The sequence below is a fragment of the Mus caroli genome, chromosome 2 (assembly GCF_900094665.2).
Source record: "Mus caroli chromosome 2, CAROLI_EIJ_v1.1, whole genome shotgun sequence".
NCBI lineage: Eukaryota > Metazoa > Chordata > Mammalia > Rodentia > Muridae > Mus > Mus caroli.
The window spans coordinates 149,750,441-149,775,219 of record NC_034571.1 but is presented as its reverse complement, the minus strand read 5'-3'; the positions used below and the strand labels follow the sequence as shown (position 1 = coordinate 149,775,219).

At 47.1% G+C, this 24,779-nt stretch overlaps 1 protein-coding gene across 1 annotated transcript in view; it reads right to left on the bottom strand.

Annotated features, from left to right (window-relative positions):
* Ctnnbl1 (catenin beta like 1) overlaps positions 1-24,779 on the bottom strand; it is a 158,905-nt gene that overhangs the window by 73,587 nt on the left and 60,539 nt on the right. The window contains exons 5-10 of the mRNA XM_021154657.2: positions 22,769-22,866; positions 15,650-15,743; positions 12,908-12,999; positions 4,970-5,042; positions 4,688-4,746; positions 3,184-3,332 (exon numbers count right to left, since the gene is read on the bottom strand). Of these exons, the coding sequence (XP_021010316.1) occupies positions 3,184-3,332; positions 4,688-4,746; positions 4,970-5,042; positions 12,908-12,999; positions 15,650-15,743; positions 22,769-22,866 (565 nt within the window). The remainder of the gene's footprint in view (positions 1-3,183; positions 3,333-4,687; positions 4,747-4,969; positions 5,043-12,907; positions 13,000-15,649; positions 15,744-22,768; positions 22,867-24,779) is intronic.

Genomic DNA, 24,779 nt, shown 5'->3' with positions numbered 1-24,779 from the left:
TTCTTCTGCTGCCTACCAAAAGGCCACCGCCGCCACCTTCTCTCTGCTCATCCTACACTGTCTACATTGTTCTCAATTCTCAGACCAAGACAGAGGCCGGACATAGCACACCTCTATGTCAGAGCCACCTCTCCCTAAAGGTGTCATGCTAGGTACTGCCCAGAGCCTCTGTGTGTTCTGCTAACAGCTATGGGACCACATGGGAAATGGGTATTTTCCTTTCACTGTGGCTCCTACAGGACAGGACAGGATAGCTGCCTGCTGCTTCTATCGCAGCATGAGGCTCACTCTTCAATATGACCACAAAATCTTTGCTTCTTTTCCCAGACGTCGAGAGAAGCACAAATACATAAAAAGAACCCCTCCCTGCCATTGATTCTGTCATGTACTGTGAAATCCAGACATCTCAGGAGTGAGGGAAAGTCACCTGACCACTCAGCTGGCCCCTGGTGGTACAGAGGAAAAAGACAAAGGCCAGAAGAATAGAGCCCAGTCCCAAAACTGCTGAAGGCTGCCTTGAGCTGGAGCAGAAATGAGGCAGGGAATGCTACCCAAAACACAGCCCAGGAGGGCTCAGGAGGATGAAGGAAGACGGCTAAGAGTTCAAGGCTCAGAAGGGCCAAGGCACTGGCTCTATGGGTGCAGGTGGGGCCTGGAACAGCCTGGCACTTAGGTCTCCTTGAATTTGAGCTTCAGTATCACAAATACCCTACAGCCTGTTCTTTGCTCTTCATCTTCTAAAAATGTGGCCAGGAAACCTAGGACAAAACACTTCACTCCATTGTCTTTAAACAAGTCTCTCTCCTCTCTGCAGCCTATCTATGGGTTCAGGTAGAAATTCTGCATCAGTGGTTCTAAACAGTAAGAGCAGCCTCAGCTTTTCTGGCTCACACAGAGAAGATGAACTGAAAGCCACTGTACATCTATTGTTGGACAGGAGAAGATTGGGTTGCTGCTCTGAGAAGCTCACAATCCAAACTGGGTATGGTAGTATCCTTAAATGCCAGAACTTAGAAGGCAGAGGCAGGAAGATCTCTTGTGAGTTCCAGATTTTCAAGGACTACAGTCTCACAAAGAAAGCACCTCTAGTTCTGTTGAGACTCAGACAAACATGCTAGCCATCTTGTGGTGTATCTAACACAGCAAAGGTCTCCACATCTAGAATTTAAGAGAACAGAGGACTAGGGTGGGAGATGTGACAAGGGTAGAGGTTCAATAATAAACATCAAGTATTATCAGAGGAGATAATGAGATATTACAGCATCTAAAACAGTCTTGGTTGGAGCAAGAGAGAGAGAGAGAGAGAGAGAGAGAGAGAGAGAGAGAGAGAGAGAAGGATACAGAGACACAGAGACAGAGGCAGGAGGCAGAGTTGGCTCTGAGAGGGGCAGGCTCTGGCTCCCAAGCCCCTTGGAGCTCTTTAATTAGCCTCCTAGAACCTCAGCATTCCAGTCTGAATAATCCATATTTCTGGTTATTTATTCAGCTCCCCACTGCTACACATTACGGAGCCATATGCTGAAGGAATTCATCACGTCACGTCAGCGATCAGCCATCCAGACACTGGCAGTTCAGGCCTGGAAGAAGCTTGGGGGAAAGTCCCTGGAGAGGGAAGCTTTAAGGTTAGAAAACCCAGAAAGCCAAATGCTTTACACACTGTTTGCTTGGGACACGGCGGCCATTTCAATAAAGGCCAGGCAATTAGAAGGGTAAAAGACGAATGCTCTCAAGAAAGGAAAGCCAGAGTCACCTCAACAGCAAAGGCCTTGGAGTTCCCAGAACTCTCTAAAGAACAATTTTCGTTTAAAAGCAATTTATCAAAAGAAGATTTCCAATCAATCCAGAGTCTAGGATACACTGTGTAACAGCCATATTTCAGCTCTCCACAAACCTTTTAAAGAAAAGGAACTTTAGAGTTATGTACATTGATAATCTCCAAGTCATTTAGAACACAAACTGGTCATTGTAGACCTTGTCATGATAGTGGAAATGGCCGCAATGTTCCTTGTGTCCCTCAAGTAGTTACTGCCCTCTCATGACACTTATGTCACAGAATGACAAATACCACGTGAAGTTAAAAAGGAAACAATATGAAATGGTAGAATGTGGCAGGACTAAATGTTAAATCAAACAAACAAATAACTCCCACAAAAATAATAATAAATGATGATATAATAATAGTAATAATGACAATAAAACCAAGAAGACTCTATCTGCCCAAAGGTGGGCTACGCTTGGGTGACAGACTGGAGCATTTTAGCTTCTGGGAGGACTCGGCCTTGTTGGCTAGACACTTAACAAACACAGTAACTAAAAATATCCTAATAGAAAACATAACGAATACCCACAGTCTAAATTATGCTTAATAAATATACATTCAATTTGTATGACTCTTTCAGAGACATCTTCGTTCAGAGTTGTCACTGAATGTGACTAGAGGTTTTACGATAGCTGACCCTGGCTCAACTCCACGAATTCCATGATTAGAAAATTCCAAATGTGTTTGCAAGCAGCACCCAGAGCCTCTCAATTTCAAATGCTGTCCCTTAGTGGTACTCCATTCTGGTCACCTCCTCAGGAACTCTCTTTTCCTTCCCAGCCACATTTCTCAATAAAACACCCAAACAAGCCATTTCTCCACTTTATTTCCAACTGTAAGATTCTTTGGACTAACTGAGAAGCTGAAGCAGTGTTGTCTTTAGAGAGTAGAGCAGAACAAAAAAGATACACTAAAGGAAGTATAAGCCCACAGTTGTAGAAGCATCCTTCATACTTCATATTCCCTGTGCTTAGGCACACGGCACACACAGAATTCATGACTGGATGAATAAATATGAATATTTTGCTGTCAACGGCAGGAATATAGACAGAGAGATCTACGGAGCATACAGATTTAGAGATGAACAAGCCCAAATGCTTAGCTTTCTCCAAAACCAACACAATAAAAGAAACAAGGACATGATCCTCAGGGCAGTGGCCGCGTCACCAACTGACACCCGGCATACAAACGAGGCACTGCTTTATGTGCCAGCCCACCCTTCACGAAAGCTCAGACACATCCCCAAATGAACACTGTCTGGATGAGTGGGAAACTCAAGGGATTAAAGGACCACAGCTACGCATCCTAAAGTCAGGCTAGCAGTGCCGGGCAGACAGACAGGCACAGTGAGGACTGGGACAAACCTGAGCATGAGGTTCATGAGCTGCAGCCCCTCGCCCTTCAGGAAGCGCTCTCGATTAGAGCTGAGCATTAAGCAGGAGCAGAGTGCATCGAACAGGTTCTCCATCATCTCCTGCTCCTCAGCGGTGCTGGGGTTGTGTCTTTTAAATACCTGCCAAGGAGAGTAGAACGGAGCCATTAAAAAATGCTGTTCCATCAGCCAGCACCCTACAGTTTCCAAAGCCCACCAAGGAAAGCGAACTCTACTAATGAAGCTCTCACCAGTTTCCAGCTTAGAGAAACTGAGTTTTCTAGGTGTGGGCACTAAATAAAGATATACAAGTTCACATAAAAACACTGAGTGAAGCACTGGGCCGAGAATGACTGACAGCTTCAAGGCAGCAGGTCAGCCAAACAAGATAGCACACCTCAGCCCTTGGCCGCTGTGAAAAACAGAAAGAGACAAGACCATACTGGACACACACAGTGAAACTGAGAGGGAACATGTCTGAAACCACAGCTGAGCTCCAAAACCAACTCTGGCAGAAAGCCCTACAGCCTTGTCCCTGCTCCGTCCAACCCCACTTCACCCCCTTTCTAAGGTGCCCGCAACCCAGAGTAGCCGATCCTATCTCAAGTGAAGAGGTGCTTCTTCACAGCAGGGCTGCTGCATTCCCCTCACTCAATAGCAGGGGCTCCAAGTCCCAGGCATGCATCTGGGCAGCTGTGCATGTCAGCGCTGAGCACGGGTTGGGAGAGCCCCTGAGCCAGCTGGGCAGGCGGCCCCATAGGGGGCTGCAATCAGTGACTGCACAGCACTTCATGGGAACCGCAAACAGCTTCCCACCACAAAGCTCTATTTTTAGGGTGGAGGCCAAGTCACTCAGCGGCTGGCACGGCAGGAAAGCTGTATGCAAACTGCCATCTCAGACACTCAACACTCTTCAGCCTGTATCCAAATGATCTATTTTCAGTGCTGTTTTGGAGTAGCACAGATAAGGTTTGTGAGAAGGAATCCTGATGGCACTTCCAGACTGCTAGCAGGATAACATTTCAACTGGATTTACACTGCTTTCATCCAGCAAATGGCAGTTTCCGCCTTCCCACTCCTGCCTGCAGTGCCACAACCATCCCTACTGTCCCGACCACCATGGACTCCTGTGCCATGGAGCTGGAAACCGCTCTCCTTGTGCTCCCCTGGAACCTCAGTGAGCAGACAGACTCTTCTACGGAAGGACCAAAGGGGAAGGAGCTGAACCATGCTGGGAGCAAGAAAGGAACACAACTGGCTCTTCCTGGCTGGGGGACAGAGGAGAGCTCCCTACTTTTGGATCAGCAGTTGGGAAGGGCTGCGCCAGATTCACCATGACACTTGATCAGAAAGGGCCAGAGAGTAAGAAAAAAAGGTAAGCCCTGTGCTCCAGTGTGACCTCCAACCTGCCTTGGTCCCCATGTGGCTGCTCCTTACTTCCACCTCCCACCGAGAGCAGGCCATGGACACGGAGGCACACAGGAACAGGTACTCACGGATAACTGCTGAAGAAGTACATCGATGCCATCCAGCTCTCCCAGCAATTCCCTGTTTTCTAAAAGAAGGAAAATAAAGGGAGAAAAAAAAAATGAAGCCAACTGTCAGATTTTACAGCCGTCTACCACTGATCCGTCAGCTAACAAAATCAATACAGCTTGACAGAGTACAAAAGCTGCACGGAGATCGAGCAGAGAACCCAGGTGATGCCAAAGGCAAGTTCACCAGCTCTGAGACTGAGTGTGGCTCCCAGCCTGGCCTGTCTCTGTGAGGGCGCTCACCGTCATTGTCCTGGAGGAGGATGGCCAGCACTTCGCTACAGTACAGCTTGTTGGCATCGAAGGGCATCTTGGCCTGTGGGAAACAGAAATGAGAGAGCCATTAAGGAATCTTGCTCCCTTTCCAGGGCAAACTGTTTACCCACCAGATACAAGGAGGTTAAAGGAAAGGCAGGTTAGGGGGACTAGATACATGTTCTCAATGCTAAATAACAAAGGGACAGAGTAGCCCTACCTAGTGCGTGAATGTAACCTCCACAGAGCATAACTTGTGCCCATATTTTAAGTCTAAGACTGTGTGTCCCCAAGGCAAGTAAGAGAAAGTTTTGAGCTTATAAGATTAAAACATATGAAACTCCAATTTACAAGTTACAACCAGAAAATGAGGCTGTAAATTAGCTGATACATGATCAGAGAAGTTGAAAAGAAAGCAAGTTCTTGTTGAGATTAGCTAAAAATATTTATAACGAAGTAGCTCCTTTTGGAATTTTTTTAATGTTTAAAATTTAATTTGAACCCATAAACCTATCTGCTTGTAGGCCATAATCTGCCTACTATTTAAAAAGGAAACCACATTAAATATGCAAAAATGTGTTAATATTTTAATACCTAAATTACTACCCACAATTCTTCCCTTGCTGTGTGCTCTGCAGCTCACAGCCGCAGAGGGGACACGTCCACTGCAGAGACCATCTTTCATGGCTGCCCAGTTACTCCAGCTGCAAGACTTTAACATGGCACCATCAGTGGCACCGTGCAAACCTCGCTGATGTTTTTACCTATGAGAGCCAGGTCCTTGAGATACAGGCACACAGACAATGGCTTTAATCAGCACAACTCCTACTTTGTATCTAGGTTTTTGAAATGACAAATAATTTCTGTAGCTGCAGAGGACAGGGCAAGTGTTCATACTGAAGCTGGCACCTCCATCACCCCGCACCATTCACAGAGCTGTTTGGACATTGATTTTGTACTTAAGGAGGAAGAGCGGTAGCATCTAATCAAGAAACAGCCAGTGCTGGTTCAGTTTCTGTGCACGTCTTCTTCATCAAGCCCAAGTGCACCTCACAGGGTTTTAGGAGGGAGCTGCATCTGACCCATCTCGGGTTAAAAGACCCATAAGTGCAAGGCTGTATACACACTGGCTGTACTGCATGCTCCCTGGGCAAGCTGGAGGCCTGATTTCAAGAAATCTGTATAACAGCCAGAGCTTAACTACAGTCTATGGTATATTTTGCCTGAAGAAAAGTGGTTTTATAAACTCAAAACACAGGGATAGAAAGCCAGGCAGTGGACATCAGTCAGGAGCAAGGGTTCTTCAACCATTAAAGAGCTTACTCAAGTTACTTAAGCCCCCACTGTTGTGATTAGATTTAAATGATTTTAGCCACATAACTTTACATGTAGCTTTTCAAAAGCCAGGATATTTTGAAACAGGGTACTCTAAAATAAAGGAAGGCCAACGACGACACTGGGCCACCACATCAATGTCTTTCTGAACTGAAGGAAGGCCAAATGACAATGGCTACTGTGATAATGGTCTTTCTGGGCTTCCATGCCTCTTGTCTTTTAAGGAACTTCATAGACTTCTGTATCCAAGTTAAAAGGGAGTCTTTCTCTTCCTTTCGATAACTAATTATTGGCTACCTGCTATATGTAAGATAGAGAATTGTGGACCACAACAAAGAGAGGTAAATTAAAGCTGAACCCTGTTGACCATTATGGAACTTGCTATGCTACCTATGTGCCACAAAGTCTGGTGTTCCCAAATTGAGCTGAGGAAGTTGGGTTGGCAGATTGAATTCACCACAGGCTATGTTGAGATTTCCAGGGACAAGTTGGTGACACTTGACAGCTGTGGAGTACTGCACACACAGATCAAGGTCCCTTCTTCTAATGACATCATACATTTGTGAGCTAGGTTTGGTAGTTGCTATATGAAAATGTGTTAGGATTAGATGAGGAGCGACACTCCATTAGTAGTGACTGGAGTGCTCAAGATGAAATCAGTGATGCTTTCTTCTAATTTATGTGTGTTTTCCCTTCAAATAGCTATTGGATTCCTAGAATACACACACACACACATACACACACACACACACACAACCCCTTGTATCTAACTACCTAATAAACCATCATAGTAAAAACAAAATTACTGAGACAACATCACCAAGAACCAGCAACAAGATCTATAACCCAAGTAAAGTTCTATTTCTCTATCTGTAAAATGGAAATTAAAACATAATACTTCTGGATAGCAGCTAGAGGTACTTGCTGTGATGTCTGACAATCTGATTTTGATCCCTGGTACCCATATGGTGGAGGGAGAGAAATGACTCCAGTAAGTAGTCCTCTGACCTCTAAATGCAGACCACAGTGTACACATGCATATACTAAATAAACAGACATATATAATACATTCTATTTAAAAAAAAAGAAAAACCCTTCTTTCTTTAGAGAGTTACCATGGGACTCATGCAGGGCAACAGGAAAGCCTCCAAGGCCCAGTGTGGACCGAGGCTTCTGGACTGGGTCAGAATGTGTGAGTTAAGAGTCTCAGCTCTAACCACTCACTTTGATGGGCTCTGGGTCAAATGACTCTGCTCTCCTAACCCAAGGTCTCCTGTGTGGCTATGTCTTCCTTCTGAGGTGGCTGCACTCCATGAACTGTGCTGAATCAGCATTCCTAACAGGCCCCAGCACCTGAGTCCTCTCTCCTGAGGACTTCTGGGTGCTCAGATCTCCAAATCCTGCTTGGCCACAAGAAGGAATTTCCAGTTTTCCAAAGTGAAAACTAAAAGAAAAAAAATCATCTGTTTCTTAAACAGAAGTTCTCTTGTTGACAAATTGGCACAAAGGAGAACTCTAATCAGCAAGCTAAGATGTCTAGACATGACAGCTCCCAGCCCTGAGCTGTGCGAGGTAGCTTGGCAAGAGGAGGCTGCTTTGGAGAGCCAGGCCCAGCTTATTGGCCCTCCTGTCCACTTCATCCAGCTTCTCCTTATCTGAACCTGGGACAGCTGCATGCTATCGGCAGAGCTATTACGAGGATTAGAATACACAGGCAAGGGTGTGGACAAGCACCTCACACGTTAATATATGAAAGCAGTGTCGGCTCGGGGAAGCAGGAGATGATGGCAGCAATGTCACTTGAAGCAGGTGGGTGACTAACCCTTCATGTCTAGTCAAAGATAAAACATACCAAGGAAACTTAATTCCTGTTTGATTATCAGCCAGAGATTGCACAATACAAACTGCCAAATAACAAAGACATTTAATCCGAATGAGGAAAAAGAATTCACAGGGCAGAGGCTGTCTCTTAGCTACTACAATGTACACCAGAGGGATTTGAGCTGGCAGGGTTCTGCCATCCAGGAGCCTGGTGATCCTACATCTTTCAGCTGTCAGAGTAATTGCAGAGTCAAGCACAGGTTTGTACTCAGCATGGATTAGCCTTGAATAAAATTAAACTTCACCTTCTTGGGAGCTGCTGCTTTTTTGGAAAGTAGAAAACAATTATGCTACCACCCGCACGGCCAGAGGGTAGAGGTTGTATCTACAGCTCACCTGAACAAAGGTGGGGGTGGGGCACACACACATCACCAGCCCCTTACAACTGTCAAAGCGAACTCCTGTCACCCGAAGCTGAAGATCTTGCATCAACCAGCCATACTGGCCGCTTAACTGGCCAGGTGTGAATTAATTAGCTCATGGGGAATGTGGCAACGGTTTCTTAAATGTTGTTTTAACAGGAAACTCAGTGGGAATCCTAATTTCATTTTTTTAGAAAACTTCTGGTTTTGATGCTATTTTCAATAGTATATGGCATCCTGACATTTGTAGGCCCCACGTTTAAAAAAAACAAAAAACAAAAAATGAAAAAAACGAACAAGAAAGTGATTTATGATACAGTATCTCTCCTGCTAGCGAGACATTTATCTGTTCACTTGCTAATCTCTACCATTCTCTGCAATGGGTCTTAGTCTCATTAGGAAAAATTAGTAAGGTTTCATTTGTTGGATGAGAAAAAGCCCATTACTGTTGCTACATGTTGCTGGGCTTCCAGCATGAAACGGTGTAAGCTGTATCTAACGTGCCTGCCATCCATTGGCCCCTTACTGAGAATTACTGAAGGATCCCTAAATAAAAATGGATCATCAGTCAAAATGGAGGGTTTAATCCAGCAACCTCGACTCTAGAATTTCAGCTCTGAGACTTTCTCTTCCATCACACACCATGAGGGCTCCCTAAAACATGAGGCTCAGCCCTAGTTTTGAAGATTAAGTACACCTAGGGGGATCTGAGAACCTGCAGGAACCACAAAAGAAAGATAGGGTGGGCTGGCTGGGGAAGCTTGTGAGGATATACAAGACAGAGAGAGCCAGGCCCAGGCCTCCACTCAGGATATCCAGGCTGAGGGAAACAGTTTGTTCAGGAGGTTGGCTGTTCCATGAGATCTCCTCTCCTTGCTGGATGAAGAAAGCTGTCCCAGCAGAGCTGTAATCCAGATTGGCTAACTCCCAGAAGAATTCCTTTAGGAAAAACCTGAAGGGGGCTGGGTTGCAGAACCAGAACTGCTCACGGGATGGAGGCGGAGCGGCACTGCGGGAAGGCCCTTGAGAACTCTTCTGGGCTGTGAGGCAAGCCCAGCTCCAGCTCTACCTGTATAGGTTTGGGCAAGTCACTTAGCACCTATAGGTCTTGACTTAGCTATTTCTCCACAATAGAACTTACACGCTTGCCTTCAGAATAATTCTAAGAATGATTCAGGCTGTGTGAAAGAGTAGGGACTCAGGCTGTCCCACAGTGGTGTGTATATAAAACACAGGAGGAAAAAGTACTGTGCTTGGTGGAGACAGGGACATAAGCAAAACAGAGACAAGCAAAGGTGCTACGCAGCAGGTAACAGGGCTAGCGTTTCAGAACTGAGAAATGAAGAGACCAGACTGAGGCAGGGAAGTCGCCTTAAAGCAGGTCGGGAGGTGGGCACTGAAGAAGAAGTAGCTATCCCCCTGTATCAGTCTGTAGGTAAGACCAGAAAAGAGGGTTCACTTTCTAGAGCCCAGTGGACCTTAGTGAGCAGCACACACTGACGCACAGGAGGAATCTCTAGAATATGTTAGCAGTGGGCCCTGAGATGGTGAACGTGCTGGTTAGTCGTGTGTCTACTTGACACTGGCAGAGTCATAGGAGAGGAGGGAGCCTCAGTTGAGAACAGTTTATCTTCTATAAGATCAGGCTGTGTGGGCAAGCCTTGGGCATTTTCTTCATCAATGATTGAAAATGGAAGGCCCAGCCAATTGTGGCCATCCTTAAGCTGGTGTTCCTGGGTTCTATAAGAAAGCAGGCTGAACAAGGCATGAGGAGCAGGGCAGTAAGCAGCACTCCTCCATGGCCTCTGCATCAGCTCCTGCCTCCAGGTTCCTGCCCTGTCTTGAGGTTCCTGAGCTCCTGTCCTGACTTCCTTCAGTCATGAACTGTGGTGCGGAAGTGTGAGACACATAAACCCTTTCCTCCCCAGCTTACTTTTGGTCATGGTGTTTTCACCAGTGACCCTCGCTGGGACCTCTAAGGCTGATGTTGGTGAAAAATCAACACGCACTTGCTTGGGCTGGAGACCCAGAACAAAGCATATCCAAGAGTCCTGGCTTCCTTCTTGCTGCCTTGCTCTTTAGCTTAGCTTGCTTTTGTGACTGATCCATGCAGCACAGAGTTTTTACTTGATCCCCAGTAAAATAACCAAATACCAATTTAAAGTTTAAATACTGGAAACCTTGAAAATGGTTAAAGATTGCAACAAGGCTCTTCCTGTCCTGAGGATTATACAAATTTCTGTGCCCTATGGCGAAACTCAATAATAGCTTGCTAAAATAGCAAATGGAACCCAGACTAAACACCCAAAGGTCTCAATTCCTCTTATAGAACCAACTCCAAAAAAAGAAAGAATGAACGAGAGCTAGAGAGAGAGGCAGAGACAGAGAGACAGAGACTGAGCAAGAGAATGCTGTTATGGCTAATTTAAGCACCTTTTAAAGGACAGAGGAGTTTTAAAGAATGAGCCTCAAATTCATTATTAAGTCCCAAGGACCTAAAAACCCTATCCTGACTTCACAAAGACCAAGACTATTAGATTATTTTCTGTCTGTTAAGGTTGGGTCTACAAATTCCACCAGTAACCCCAATTCTTGTTATCCTTTCCTCTACCCCTCACTCCCTAAGTGTTTCAATGAGGATGGAAACACAAACTCAGTGCTGAGAAGTAGGTGGGGAAGGAACTGTACGCTGAACAAGTGCAGCTTAAGGCCAAAGACCACCTGGACTCAGAAGTCCAAAGGAAGATGCCAAGATGGCAGCAGATAAACCAGCTACCTGCTGGATATAGGCCCAAGTGGGAAAAGGAAAGGGCTTACAAGGGCTCAGTGCACTGGGCTCTGCCTGGCAAATATGTCTATCTCTACTGATAGCACTACTGGGCAGAGGATCCCCTGATGTGTGTGTGTGTGCATGTCTGTCTATCTTATGGGGTTACATAAGCAGAGTTGGAGAAGACCTAGACTGTCTGGCTGTCTTCCCCTTAGGCCTGCCAAGACAAGGAATGTGAACCTGACCCGACACAGCCCAGACATTCCAGATAAGCCATGACTACTTTAAGAGTCATTCCTCCTTAAAGAAACATCTTCTCTTGCTAGTGAGGACCTCCATAGTAGCCTTCCTATTACACAGTTGGTCAAGCTAATGGCTTTTCCCTTCCTTTCTTATTTACTTGATGGGACAGCACTAATTGTTAAAAACATGATGACTCTGTGCTAAGAAAGAGAATGATGGATACAACAGAAATAAGGATAAAGGATACAAATATAAGGCTAAAAGAAATTAATACAAATAGCTGTCATTATTGTTGTTTTGAGACAGGCTCTTATACAGCCCAGGCTGGCCTGCTCCTTACTGTGTAGTAGAGGATGACTTTGAACTTCTGATCCTTCTGCCTCCACTTCCTAGGGCTGGGGCTACAGGTCCACTACTGGACCACTTCCCCAAGCCCATGAATGGCTACTAAGCAACTGGAAGCCAATACACATTCTTTGATTTAAAAATGTAAATTGAAGTACCCTAGCATCAATGTTCACTTCTAAGTGCACGAAAGCCTTAAGTATGTTGATGCCTGGTACTCCCGGGAGCAACAGGGGAGTGGCCAGCAGGGCAAACTTGACAGGTGACAATTCTATAACACCTGCCTCAAACGTTAATGCAAATACCCTGGGGCCTGAATGTTCCACTTGTAGGAGTTTAACACACAGATAAGCTAAGTGCACCAGAATAGTGTTTGGATGTGATACTCACTATAAACTGCTTATAACAGTCAAAATTAAAACTGAGAGCCCGGCAAAGGATGTAGCTCAGTTGTTAGGGTGATGGCTGAGCATGTACAAGGCCATGGGTTCAATCCCCACTCCTGCATAAATTGGGCAGGGAGGCACACACATGTAATCCCAGTACATGGAAAGGAGAGGCAAGAAGATCAGAAGTTCAAAGTTTCCTGAACAAGTCAGCCTGAACTACATGAATCTCTATTTCAAAATAATAATAATAATAATAATAAAAATATTGGTACTCCTGTCCAATGGAACACTAGGCTATCATTAGTTCAGTGAGAAACAACTTGCATAAGAAAACATTATGTAATTCTTTTTATGTCAACATACAACACTAGCTCCTATATATGTTCAGAAATTTTCTAAAAGAATATATATGATATTGTTAACAACAGATGCTTTTTAAAAGTAGAACTCAAAAAGATTATTGGGGATGGAGACAAGCAACAAAAGGGCCAGAAACTTCCCAAACTAGACATATGGAGGTCCGATGATGTCTATCGACACCCTGGCACCAGCCACAGCCAGAGCAGAGACATATGGGTGGCAGGGCCACTGGCTCCCTTACCTTCAGTCTCTTCAACAGCCACTGCAGGAGTCCCTGCTGGGCAGCCTCTGTGCACATCTCCGGACGGAACTCGGCCATATTCTCCACAATAGCTGAAAGAGACAGACACCAGTCACCGGGGCGAGCATATCTCTGCTCCTATTCACATCAAGCCCGCTTCCCATGACAAGCACTTTAGCCTTTGTCCCACTTCCCTGGATTCTACTCAACAGACGCTGTTGTCACTTTTAGATTAACCAAGGAGCTGCTATGTTTTTTCCCCCTTTTTCTTCAAGTTATGTTACAAGTAGAAGTCATAACTGAAAATGATGGAATTCGCAGAAGAGATGAGGGATGGGTTTTTATGCTAATTGAGGTGACTCCAGAGCCGAGCACGCTGATGGGTGGAGAGCTGCCTAGCAAAGCACGCTCAGTCCCAGACTGGGTCTGCAGTTAGTCAGGCTACAGCAGGGTCCCCTAGGGCCAGGTAGTCTCTCTCTCTCTCTCTCTCTCTCTCTCTCTCTCTCTCTCTCTCTCACACACACACACACACACGCACGCACGCACGCACACACACACACACACACACACACACACATTGTGATTCATATGGAAATGAGGACACTGGCAGGGAGGTGATCTTCTTAATTGAGCACACTAACGCGTGCAGAGGGGAAAGGCCATGACGGCAGAGGTAGCTGCCAGGTATCGGGAAGCAAATAATTGGCCCTGCTATCTCCTACAACAGTCAAAGTGTGACTTAATAGGAAAATTAAAAGTTAGGAGGCAAAGGGAAAAACGCTATTACATGCTATGATATCAAGAAGAAGAGCATTAAAAAAACCACCACTGCCCTTACCACATCAAATGCTTTCTTTCCCTCCAGGGCCCCTCTGCTTCCTATCTTACAACAGGCCACTCTCACAAGGCAGACACTGTTCTGTGTTCCCAAAGCATAATATCCAGAGCGTGCTGCTGTGCCTGGATTCTGAAGGAGCAAGGGCCAAAGAAACCTTTGCTCTTTCACCCAAGCCAGGCTCCTCAAGAGCCACTGAAAGGAGATCGGGCAGTCATGAGGGAGGGAACACATACTGACAGTGAGCAGCAGAGGGACTCAAGAGACCACAGTCTCAATCAAGCACTTGTTCATTTTATCTTGTTCTGCTCATACTTAACATGATCACATAAGAAACAAAGCCACACTTCCTTCCATGGTTCACAGGGTCTTCCAAACTCTGGACAGACTCACTCCCTGATCTCACTGCCCCAACCCCACCTCCCGCCCTCATTTTCCAGAAGCACAGCCTCGCTCGCTCGACTTAGCCAAAGGCAGCCCACTGACTCCTCCACGGGCCAAGGGCCCCAGTCAGCTCCCCTGCAACACTCAAGGCCCTTGCTCTCAGTCCCTACGATGTTCTTCCTGACACTAATCATAGCTCCTGTCACTGGCACTCCTTCCTCTGTCCTGGGCTTCCCCATGAGAGAGAGCACCCTTGTATTAGCCATGCCTGACTCCTCCTGATCTGCCCTAGTTCTCAGTACTGTGTCTGAGAAACACCAGGCACCCAAGGAGTGGGAAGGAGGAGGCATGAATCTGAGTGTGGTAGGTGCCTGAGCAGAGACCAGGCAGATTTGCCAGAGCTGTGCTTTCCTACCACACCAGGGCCTTTTTATGAACAGCCAGCTAAGACTTTTGATAAGCTTTCCATGTTGCAAAATCCAGCATTAGGCTGACAGATGGCAATGCCAACTTCTGCCTCTGCACTAGAGCCAGCTCCCGACCGCAGGCTGTCGTGTTCCCCTCTCATACTCCCCGGGTGCCCATCTTCCCTCTTCTTTACAATAATCCACACTGAAGAGTCTAGCACTACAAGGGAGCTCTGCAGTAAGCACAGAGGGGCCGGGAGGGAAACTAATCTCATAGAAACTCCTGCTTCAGCTCAGCCCCTTCACTGCTGGGGCTCAGCTTGCAAAGATGCCACTGCTGGTTTAACACAATAGCAGCCAGGGAGGAAGCGGCCTGCCCAAAGGCATGACTTTAAATATGGCAACTGTGCGAAGGGAGAAGCTGGAGAGATTTGAGGGAGAAGGAAAGGACTGTAGAGGAATGCACTGAGATGAACGGGACTCAGGCAGCAGAATCGCTGGAAGTATTTTAACTCACTTAGCCAAGCCGTCTGTACCAAAGACAAGGAAACACTGGCTCTTTCAACACAAATGCCTTTCTGTAATGTCCACAGACGTGCAAACACCTGCAGCTCCACTGAAGGAAGGGGGTGACAGAAGCCGACACGACATCACCCACAAACTTAAAACGTTGCTTCCTAGGGCAGAAAGGGCCCCACAAGGATTTCATCTTAACTTTTGGAGGCAAAGGCTGCTAAGGAGAGGTGCTCATATTGCTTTTGCAAAGATCTGGGTTTGCTTTCCAGCACCTACATCAGAGGGTCCACCACTTTTAACTCCAGCACAGGAAATCCAACAAGGATCTCCTGGCCTCCACAGTGATGTGCAAACACTCCCCAACATACATATATACATAATTAGAAACAGTAAAATCTTAAAATAAAATTTAGGAGCCAGCATATTTTCTCTTGGATGGGTACCTACTTAGTGGATTTCAGCTTTTATTGCCTATATACCAAATCAAAGCTGTAGTTACATGAAATGCACATATGGATCTTCATTTTTAAAAGGCAGCTTTGGAGTATAGGGGGAAAAACCCAAAACCCATTTGGTTGTTGATTGGTGCCAGCCCCTCACCTAGGGTGTTGTGGACGCCATCAGCCTCCTCCCTCACAGACTCATCCAGGCGCTCCAGATTCTGTACCAACAATGCGACCACCTGCCCATCCACCTATGGGAATAGGAAGCAAAGGAAGAGAAGAACACATCACAGGTTAATCCCCAAATGTCCCCATTCCCCTAGTCACAGCTCTCCATTCAAATGAACAAACTGAGTGCAGAACTGGCAGCCTGCAGTGCTCTCTCAACCCATGGCCTCTTCAAGGCACCCCGAGGCAAGGAAGGGGTCTTAACGGCTTCCTAACCCCACGTTAGTCCTGATCCCGGCTGGGCAAGCCAGAGATAAGTGGCACAAAGGAAAAGGCAGGGTTACAAAGCTAGTGAATGCAAGGTTCTCATGGTCATCATCCCACCTCCCCTCCCCCAAGCTCTGCCTCAGCAGTACCTACACATGATGGAAAAACAGGGCACGAGGCATTGGGTAAAGCATGCTTCCAGCTCTTACTTGATTCACACCTTTTGAGGTAGGTACTGGACCCACAGTAGCTACAGAATACACACATCTGCCAAGGAGCGACACCAAAGTCAGGCTTCCTTCTAGGATCTTGAAGAGAGCCTTTCCTCCTTTACACTGCCATCTGTACAACAGGCTCTGGGGGACTGCCTGTGGGCAACCCCAGGGCATGCAGGGAAGGAAGGAGGGAAGGCAGCCCTGGTTTTCTCTCCTGGGGAAGAGACTCTTTAGCTAAGACAGCTGTGATCAGGCATCTAGGAAGACTGGAGAGCTGGGTACAGCCTCCCTCCCCCTTCCCACTGCCTTGCTTGCCTTACACAGGAAGTGAGGATAAAGAAGAATCAATCCTACAGCAATCGCAGGACAATGGGGGGGGGGGGGGCCAGGGCGCACTACTTTTGGCTAAAGGAACAACTCAAAATGCCCACAATCAAGTTTGCATCGGGTTTTGTTCTCTGACCCTGGCTCACTTTAAGGTCTTGAACAACTCTGCACAAACCTGAGAAACTTACCTCACCAAATCAACTTATGCAGTCACTGTGTGCTCTCAGTCAGTGTTCCATCTACCCTGGCATAAAGCTCACAATTCTCACTCACAGAGCACAACAAAGGCTCACAGAAGTTAGGCAGCCTGGCCAGAGCCATAGAGCTGGGGCAGCAGTGAGCAGCTCTGCTACCTCAGTGAGAACAGAAAGACAGAGAGGAGGAAGAAGATCGCAGTGAACTGCACTCTACAGACCTGGTTTGACAGAGCCTAAGGGTGACAGGGAGGAGAAGACAAATACAGCCTCTGTTCTTTCTGGGACTTTCTGAGACTCAGGGGCAACATCTGGACATGAAGAAAATCTGGAATTAGTGGTCTGTCTGCACACCCAGTTGCTAGTCAGTGATGCTTTCTGAGCTCTCTCTAGTGCCTTGGGGAAGGGCTGGGGACGGAGCCCACTGGAGAGGAGCTGGTGCCAGAGCTGGAAGGGCTGCAACAGAAAATGAGCTGCTCTCCCCCTTCTCCCAGGGATACACAATCGTGCTCTCAAGTCTCACAGCCAATAAGAACATTAAAGTGTTTCCCTTAATAAACTGAATCATTTATGCATGGCAAAGAAAGCAGAAAACATCTGGGGGCACAGAGCATCCACAACTTAGTTTTTCCTAAACCACCCTAACTAACTCCCCTATCTCCCCCAATTCAGAAGTGGCAAACATCACAGCTCTGCTGGGCGGCACACGGCTTGTCACTGCTACAAACAAGACGGCATGGCCGGCTTTATCTGCATTATTTGTCTCTTCCCCTGATTCTTAGTTATGTTTGCCATCTCTGCTGTCTGGAAACTGGCAGGACGGTGGTGGTGAGCAGCACTTAGATCCTAGAGCCAAGTGGATACGGTTGGTGGGTGTCTGGCTGGAGGAAAGTCTTTTTTCTTGTTACAGAAATCTAACTTCCAACAGGCAGACTTTTTAAGCTTGCAAAGTGTGAAACTCAATGTTTAGTTGGGTTAGATACAATTTTATCTGATTGCAGGAGGGCCGAGAGCAGTCAAAATACATTTAGCTCAGAAAACCCTTAGGAAAGTATTTGTATTATGCATGGCTCTGGAGTCGGCTGGTAAGGCGTGCAAATTAGCATTCTGCCTACTTCCTCCAGCCTCCGGCCTACCTTCAATTTTCTGGATCTGTGACCAAGTCTGAAACTAAAAACAAATCCTGCGTGGGGATTAAAGCACCAGCCAGAGCAGCCCTGGCTTTGGAAATGAGGTCTCTCTGAGGCCTGGCAGTTTCTGATAAGTCTCTGGTTATTTCTGCTTGTTAGCAGGTCCCCAAACAGCAGGTCTCACTACGAGGAGGTTTGAGGGCATGATCAGACATCTTTTTCCACTTGACCAAAGAAGAAAGATATAAGAGAAAAGGAGGAAAGAGGGAAACAGGCAGATGAGAGGGTCTGAAGAGGATTCCTTTTCTACCCAGCCCACTCCATGACACTCAAGAGCTAGATTGGAGTTCTTCCACCCACAACTCGTTTCAGAAATGTCATGTTTAAAAAAATAACAAAATAACCCCCAAACATGTGGAAGGGATCTTGATCAAATAAGTTTGGAATGCCATAATACTAAAAGCAAGCCTACAGTCACCTCTTGAGATATGGGCCTCCATTCCTGCCCTCCCACTCCCCACCCACAGCTGCCTGTCGGTTGTTCTAAACATCTAGACAGACACTTGCCAATCACATGCCTACAGTCTGCCCATGCAGACGATTTCACAGAGGACTACAGGACGCAGAACCACTCCCCCACACCAAGTAGCTCCTCTCATTCTCCCTGGTGCCAAGCTCATTCTCACCTTGGTCTCTTCCCTGTCCTACACTGCTCTTGGCCATTTTGAATGGCTGGCTTCTTCTTGTACCCAGAACTCAGGCCTGTACTGGTTGGTTTTGTGTCAACTTGACACAAGCTGGAGTTATCACAGAAAAAGGAGCTTCAGGTGAGGAAATGCCTCCATGAGATCCAGGTATGGCATTTTCTCAATTAGTGATCAAGGGGTGGGGGTGGGGGGCCCATTGTGGGTGGTTCAATCCCTGGGCTGGTAGTCTTGGGTTCTATAAGAAAGCAAGCTGAGCAAGCCAGAGGAAGCAAGCCAGTAAGTAACATCCCTCTATGGCCTCTGCATCAGCTCCTGCTTCCTGACCTGCTTGAGTTCCAGTCCTGACTTCCTTTGGTGATAAACAGCAGTATGGAAAATGTGAGCTGAATAAACCCTTTCCTCCCCAACTTGCTTCTTGGTCATGATGTTCATGCAGGAATAGAAACCCTGACTAAGACAGGCCTTTCTAGAGAACCAGGTCTAACCAGACCTCCACACACTCAGCCATCCCATTTTCATCCCCTGCATGACCATGAGACACTGTGGTGGTTTATCGGTTTCTCCATTTCTTGTTTCACTCCCTGAGAGCAGAGACCCTATCAGCCATACTGGGAGCTACAAGCAGCCAGTTTCTAGGACCAAGAGGAAGTCAGCACGCAGTGAGCATCAAGTGAATGAAGACCTGGTGAGTTCTGCTTTGGTAACAAGCATCAGGAGACCCTCAGCTTGGCTGCACCTGAGCAGCACAAAGCAAGCAGCACATCAGACCAAGGCAGACCACGGCCTGCACTCAGGACTGGGCATCTGAGAAGGGCTGACTGAGGGCAAGGATGGGTGTGGAAGGGAGTCCCCAGGCTCTTTATATCAAAGGTACACTTGCTCCAGTCTACAGAAGATGCGGGTCTCAGGCAGCTTCACGCCTCAGCGGCTCTTTACCCTGCTCTGTATGACTCCTCCGCACAATCTGAAATTCTGTTGGCTTGGCCCCAGATCTGACCAGCCCTACTCTTCATCCCACAGAGTCTGCCTTCTCAACCTCCTGGCCTGTATCCTCATTGCTGTTTTCTTTAAACAAAGCCTCCATCTTTGGATGTCTTATTTAGACCGAAGCATCCAAATATTTAAAAATAATTACTGAAAATGCTTTCTGAAACATTTTCAAACTGAAAACTGTTCAACAAACATCCACAAACATGTCACCATGTGGTAGATGACGCTTCTCACCATCACCTGACATTTACAAACTGCTGGATCTCCACCAGTCCTGGAAAACAGCCAGCAAGTAGTGGGTGCCCTAAAGATCTCTAAATACGTATTGATGCCTCACAGGTACACTGTGGGACAAACATGTGAGACACAACACGGAAGGGAAAGCAACCTTCACAGGGCACACAGTGAGTGGCAGAGCTGCAGCCCTGACCAGTCCCCCAGTGGGACCACAACTTGGGAAAGACAAACTGGCCCACAGAAGCTCTAATGCAACGTGTCAGTTCCCAGGTCTCTGCTGGGGAGATGAGATGGAAAAGCTTCAAAGACTGAGCTGAGGCTGGGGGAGGCACTCACTGCAGGCCATCCACTGTCTGGTCACTGCACTCAGGAACCACATGGCTGTGGAGGGGTGAGTCAGGGAGTTCTCACCAACGCAATAAACCTCACATCTATGATCTCCAGAGAAGTCCATCTTCCAGGCTCCTAAATTGATTTGTTCCAAAGCACAAATACTCCCTTTGTGTATACAGAACAGCAATGAATGTGATCCAAAATTTAAAACCCCAAAGATTCCCAAGACTGCCAGGACAGCACTTTGCTCACAAATGTGCTACTCTATTGCTGGGACTTCCAACTGGGAAAAAGACCAAGGCAATAACTGCAAACTGCACGCCATAATAAATCCTGCCACATGCCCTCTAGCCTCTGCTCCAGCGAGTCCAGGCTTCCAATATTGGCCCCAAATTAAAACTATGACGACAACTCAACCCTTGTAATATGAGAATACTTATCAAACTTCTTCCTCAATGTGGCACGAGGGTGAGATAAACGGAAGCCGCCTCTCCAGCTCTGCCCACTGATATTTACCGACGGCTTCTGAGTGGTAGCAGACAAGCAAATAACATACTGGACTCCAGAATGCAGTGTCTGTGATTCACAAAAGCCCCACCAGGATAAAGCCGTAAGAGCCAAAATCTTAAAATAATATAATCATAAAAAATCCCAAACAAACAGGAAATCCTGCACAGCAGCTACCTAATGGCTCCCAAGACTGAGGAGGGACTGTTCCCTTCCAGACAGACAATAAAATCTGCAAGATGCAGCCTTTGTTGGTGGGCTTGGCAACACGGAGACACAAAGGGGGCTTTGTGCGAGCTGCTGCTTCTATGTAGGTTCACAGCAGCCGCCTGGCTGGCTGTTCTCCTCTCATCTTCTCCATTCACACAGGCAAAGGACGGTAATTAAAACCAGCCCAGGGACTAGGCAGGAAGGCGCACACAGGGCCACCATAATTAACCTCTGGAAGGTAAGACTGCACAAATGACACTGTGGAGAGACAGTGCAGGAGGGAGTGCCACAGCCTTGCGACAAATGCTCCTCAAAACAAAGGCTGCCCCGGCAGAATCCTTCCCTGTCTGTACAGTGGTTCTAAGGAAAAATAAAGGTCTCAAAGCCCATGAAAGTGGAAGCTCACTCTAGGAAGGAGCCTGAAAGGAAACCAGCCATAGAAATTTCACACTAGCAGCACGGGGTCCTGCTGGACTTCAGCCGGGCTCAGAGACAGTCCCTTCATCTCCAAAGGGTTGCCAACCCCTCCACTTATACCACATCAACAGTGAGCTCAGTGTGGGGGAAGATCTGGTGCTGAGAACCTTAAGAGAAGTGGCAGGTCGTACTGCAGAGGCGTCTCCCAGGCACTGGAGTTCCCAGTCCAGCTACCTTGATCCCCTAGGTCTGTGGGTGGGACCAGAAGGCAGCTTAATGAGCCTATCATGAATGGCTGCAGTGGCTTCTGAGAAATTACAGACTGCTCAGAAAGCAACACTTGCCATCATTCTTATCAGAGAGAAGAGGCAGAAGAGGACAAAAGGAAAGGGAAGCTCAGAGTCCCTAGCAGTGAGCAGAATGAACTGCCATCAAAATTAGGGGAAGAGGCTAGACCAGATCTGCCTCCCCCACTGGCTAGCTGTAGTGCCTCTTCAGTCTGGAGGCCTCCCTCATCAGGTAGGGATCAGAGCATGCAATCAAGTTTTTGCTTCAGTGGACACAGGCCAGGCTGAGGGGCCCAGCAGGAGGAGTCCATGTGTCTCTGGGCTTTCTCATATGTCAAGCTGGGACCTGATAACAGGGGTTGCCTTGGTGCAGCCTAGGTAACCGCTGAGGAAGTGAGTGATGTCTGAGGCTTGGCCTTGGCTTCACACATATGGCGATGCAAATCTTTAATTCAAACACAGAGAAAGCAAAGGCAGGCAGAGATCTGTGAGTTCAGATCTCTGAGAGTTTGAGGCCAGCCTAGTCTACAAATCAAGTTCCAGGCTAGCCAGAATTACATAGTGAGACCCTATAACAAACAAACTAACTCAGCATGGGATGCCGTTCTCACCTACAAGAGATCTCAGCAATTCCCTTCCCCCAACACACATGGCCATGGTCGGCCCCCATTTCTCTACTCTCTCCTTCTCTCTGCCTTTTTCTGCCTCTGCTACCCTCTTAACTCCCCTCCCCATGCCCTGAATAAATTCTATTCTATTCTATACTAAAAAACAAAACAAAACAAAAAAAAAAGAGAGATCTCAGGTTGCTCTTCATTTCTAACGCTCCCTGTCTCCCTGACGACCTATCTGTGTATAGTAAGTAACAATGTCCATCCTCGCTGCAATCATAAAGCTCAAGGCAGAAAGCAAACATCTGTGAGATCCCTCTATCAAAAGCTTAGTAGCAACCCAGCGAGTGAGGGAAAGACAGAATCAGAGAGAAGAGAGACTACAGAAATGCTGTTGTTCCCCCTCTCCTGCGCCTCCACTTCCAGGAGGACGTGGGGAGGAATAAGCAGAGCTAGGGAAGGAGAAAAGTCCTGCCTAGAGCACTTGGTTAGTAGGCGCTGGGCTCCTCTCGTCTCTTCCCTCACAGTCCTGCAGAAGAACGCGCCCCACCAGCTGCATTTCTGCACCACCTCCATCCAGCTCTAGCCAGCATTCTACGGATGCCCCTTGAGCAGAGTGGCAAGGCCAAGGCCAACACGTCACAATCCCACACAACCTGAAGCGCGAGCTACTTACCAGGGCGTCAATGAGAACTTCTGCTCCTTCTTCACTCTCGTGGAGGGTGTCTATGTCTGTCAGCTCCTGGAGGAGATCGACCACAGCTATGGACACATGTGATGAGCGTTAAGGTCAGTCCATGCACATTGAGGCCCTGCTGACATCTTGTTCAGTTTTTGGCTCCCCTTGGGTACACTGGCCACCATCACTGTATATCTGTAACACCCTCAGGTCTTTCCTCCATCAGGAGGTCTCAGTGAACGCAGATGAACTGATTCACTTACAGCTTAGTTTGCAGGGCTACTGTGTTTTCATAATTTCCAAGCCTTAAATCTGGGGATGCTACATTTCTAGCTCTTTATCCTTATCTCATAACTTCAACTCTCAAAATGCAGCATGATTGGACCTGCCTGGCACAGCTCACCAGCAAAGGCTGGAAAAGTAACTGTGCCTACCAGGGGGTCGTCAGAGACCAGAGCAGGATGAAACTGCTGGGCACTGGAAAGGAAAGAGTTTCCACAGGGCAGCGCTGAGCCCCAGCCACACTCCCTTGATCCATACAAAGAAGGTGAGCAATGGGGCTGGAAAGACGGTAAGTGTTAGGTGTGTGTTAGGAGTGTAAGTGCTTAGGGTGTATAGGTGTTAGGAGTGTGCTATGAGTGTAAGTGTTAGGAGTACGTGTGTTAGGGGTGTAAGTGTTAGGAGTGTGTTAGGAGTGTACTTACAATTAGAAGTACATATTGTTTTTGCACAGGACCCAAGATTAGTTCCCAGCACCTACATCAAGTAGCTCATAACTCCCTGTAACTCCAGCTGCTCCAGGGGGTCCAATGCATTTCTAGCTTCCACAGGCACCTGCACACATGCACCCCTACCCCAAAGGCCTAATTAAAGTAATTGTTTTCAATGTGTACAATGGAATCAAATCATGGGAAAAAAAGAGGAAAAGGAGTGTGAAGTTTAAGCAAAAGAAAACAAGAAGGGGTAGAAAAGAGCTTTCTTTCCCTAGAAAACCAAACTTTTCTCTGTCTCTCTTCTCCCTCACATAACCTGCATTTACTGAATGCCCATGGTTAATAAAGCACCGCAGTGTGGTAAAGACAAATCCATTCATGGCTCTGGTTGTCAGTCTCCGCCTCTGTGGAACAATCTCATACCGCAGGCAATAAGTAACACGTATCAAACAAGGACACAGACCGGAAACTCTACGTATGACCTGAGTGAGGAGCTTGGGAATGGCTTCTTCAGAGGACACCGGCCAGAAACCAGGCAATGAGGAACACAGGTCCATGTAAGCTAGGGAGCAAAACCACAGGATCAAAAGCACAGATGCTGGAGTTCACCAAAACACGAAAGGGAGAGAGTGGAGGACTAGGGGCTAAGTTCTAATTTGGTGAAGAAAAGGCTGCATAAGTGGGCTGGAGAGGGCAGCCCAATGGGTAAGAGGAGTCGCTGCGCAATCGCAAGGATCTGAGTTCAGATCCTGTACAGACATAAAAAGCCAGGTGTTGGGGTGGAAGGGAGACAGGAGGCTCATAGGGCATGTAGCCATCAGCTTAGCTCAAGCTTTAGTAAAAGCCCTGTATCTCAGGAACAAGGGGAGAGGAATAGAGCAGGACACCCAAAATCTTTCTGTGGTCTCCATGAATGCATGTGCAGGTGCTCTCAGCATGCACGCACGCACGCGCAAGCTAGCACACACACGAATATGATAGATAAAAGCCAATTTTTTTTTGTTTGCTTTTTCTAGGGTTTCCTCGTGTAGCCTTGGCTGTCCTGGAACTTTCTGTGGATTGGGCTGGCCTTGAACTCAGAGATCCACCTGCCTCTCTACCTTCTGGGAGAGTGCTGGGATTAAAGATGTGTGCTACTACAGCACAATTTTTTTAAAAGAGAAAGAAAACAAACTGAAGAGGCAAGCTATGGCTCATGCGGGCATGATATGCTGCGAGAGCTGGGGTCAGGGTGCACAGCTGGTGGGGAAGTGAGACTCACTCCAAAGCTGCAACACACAGGGAGTGTAGAATTG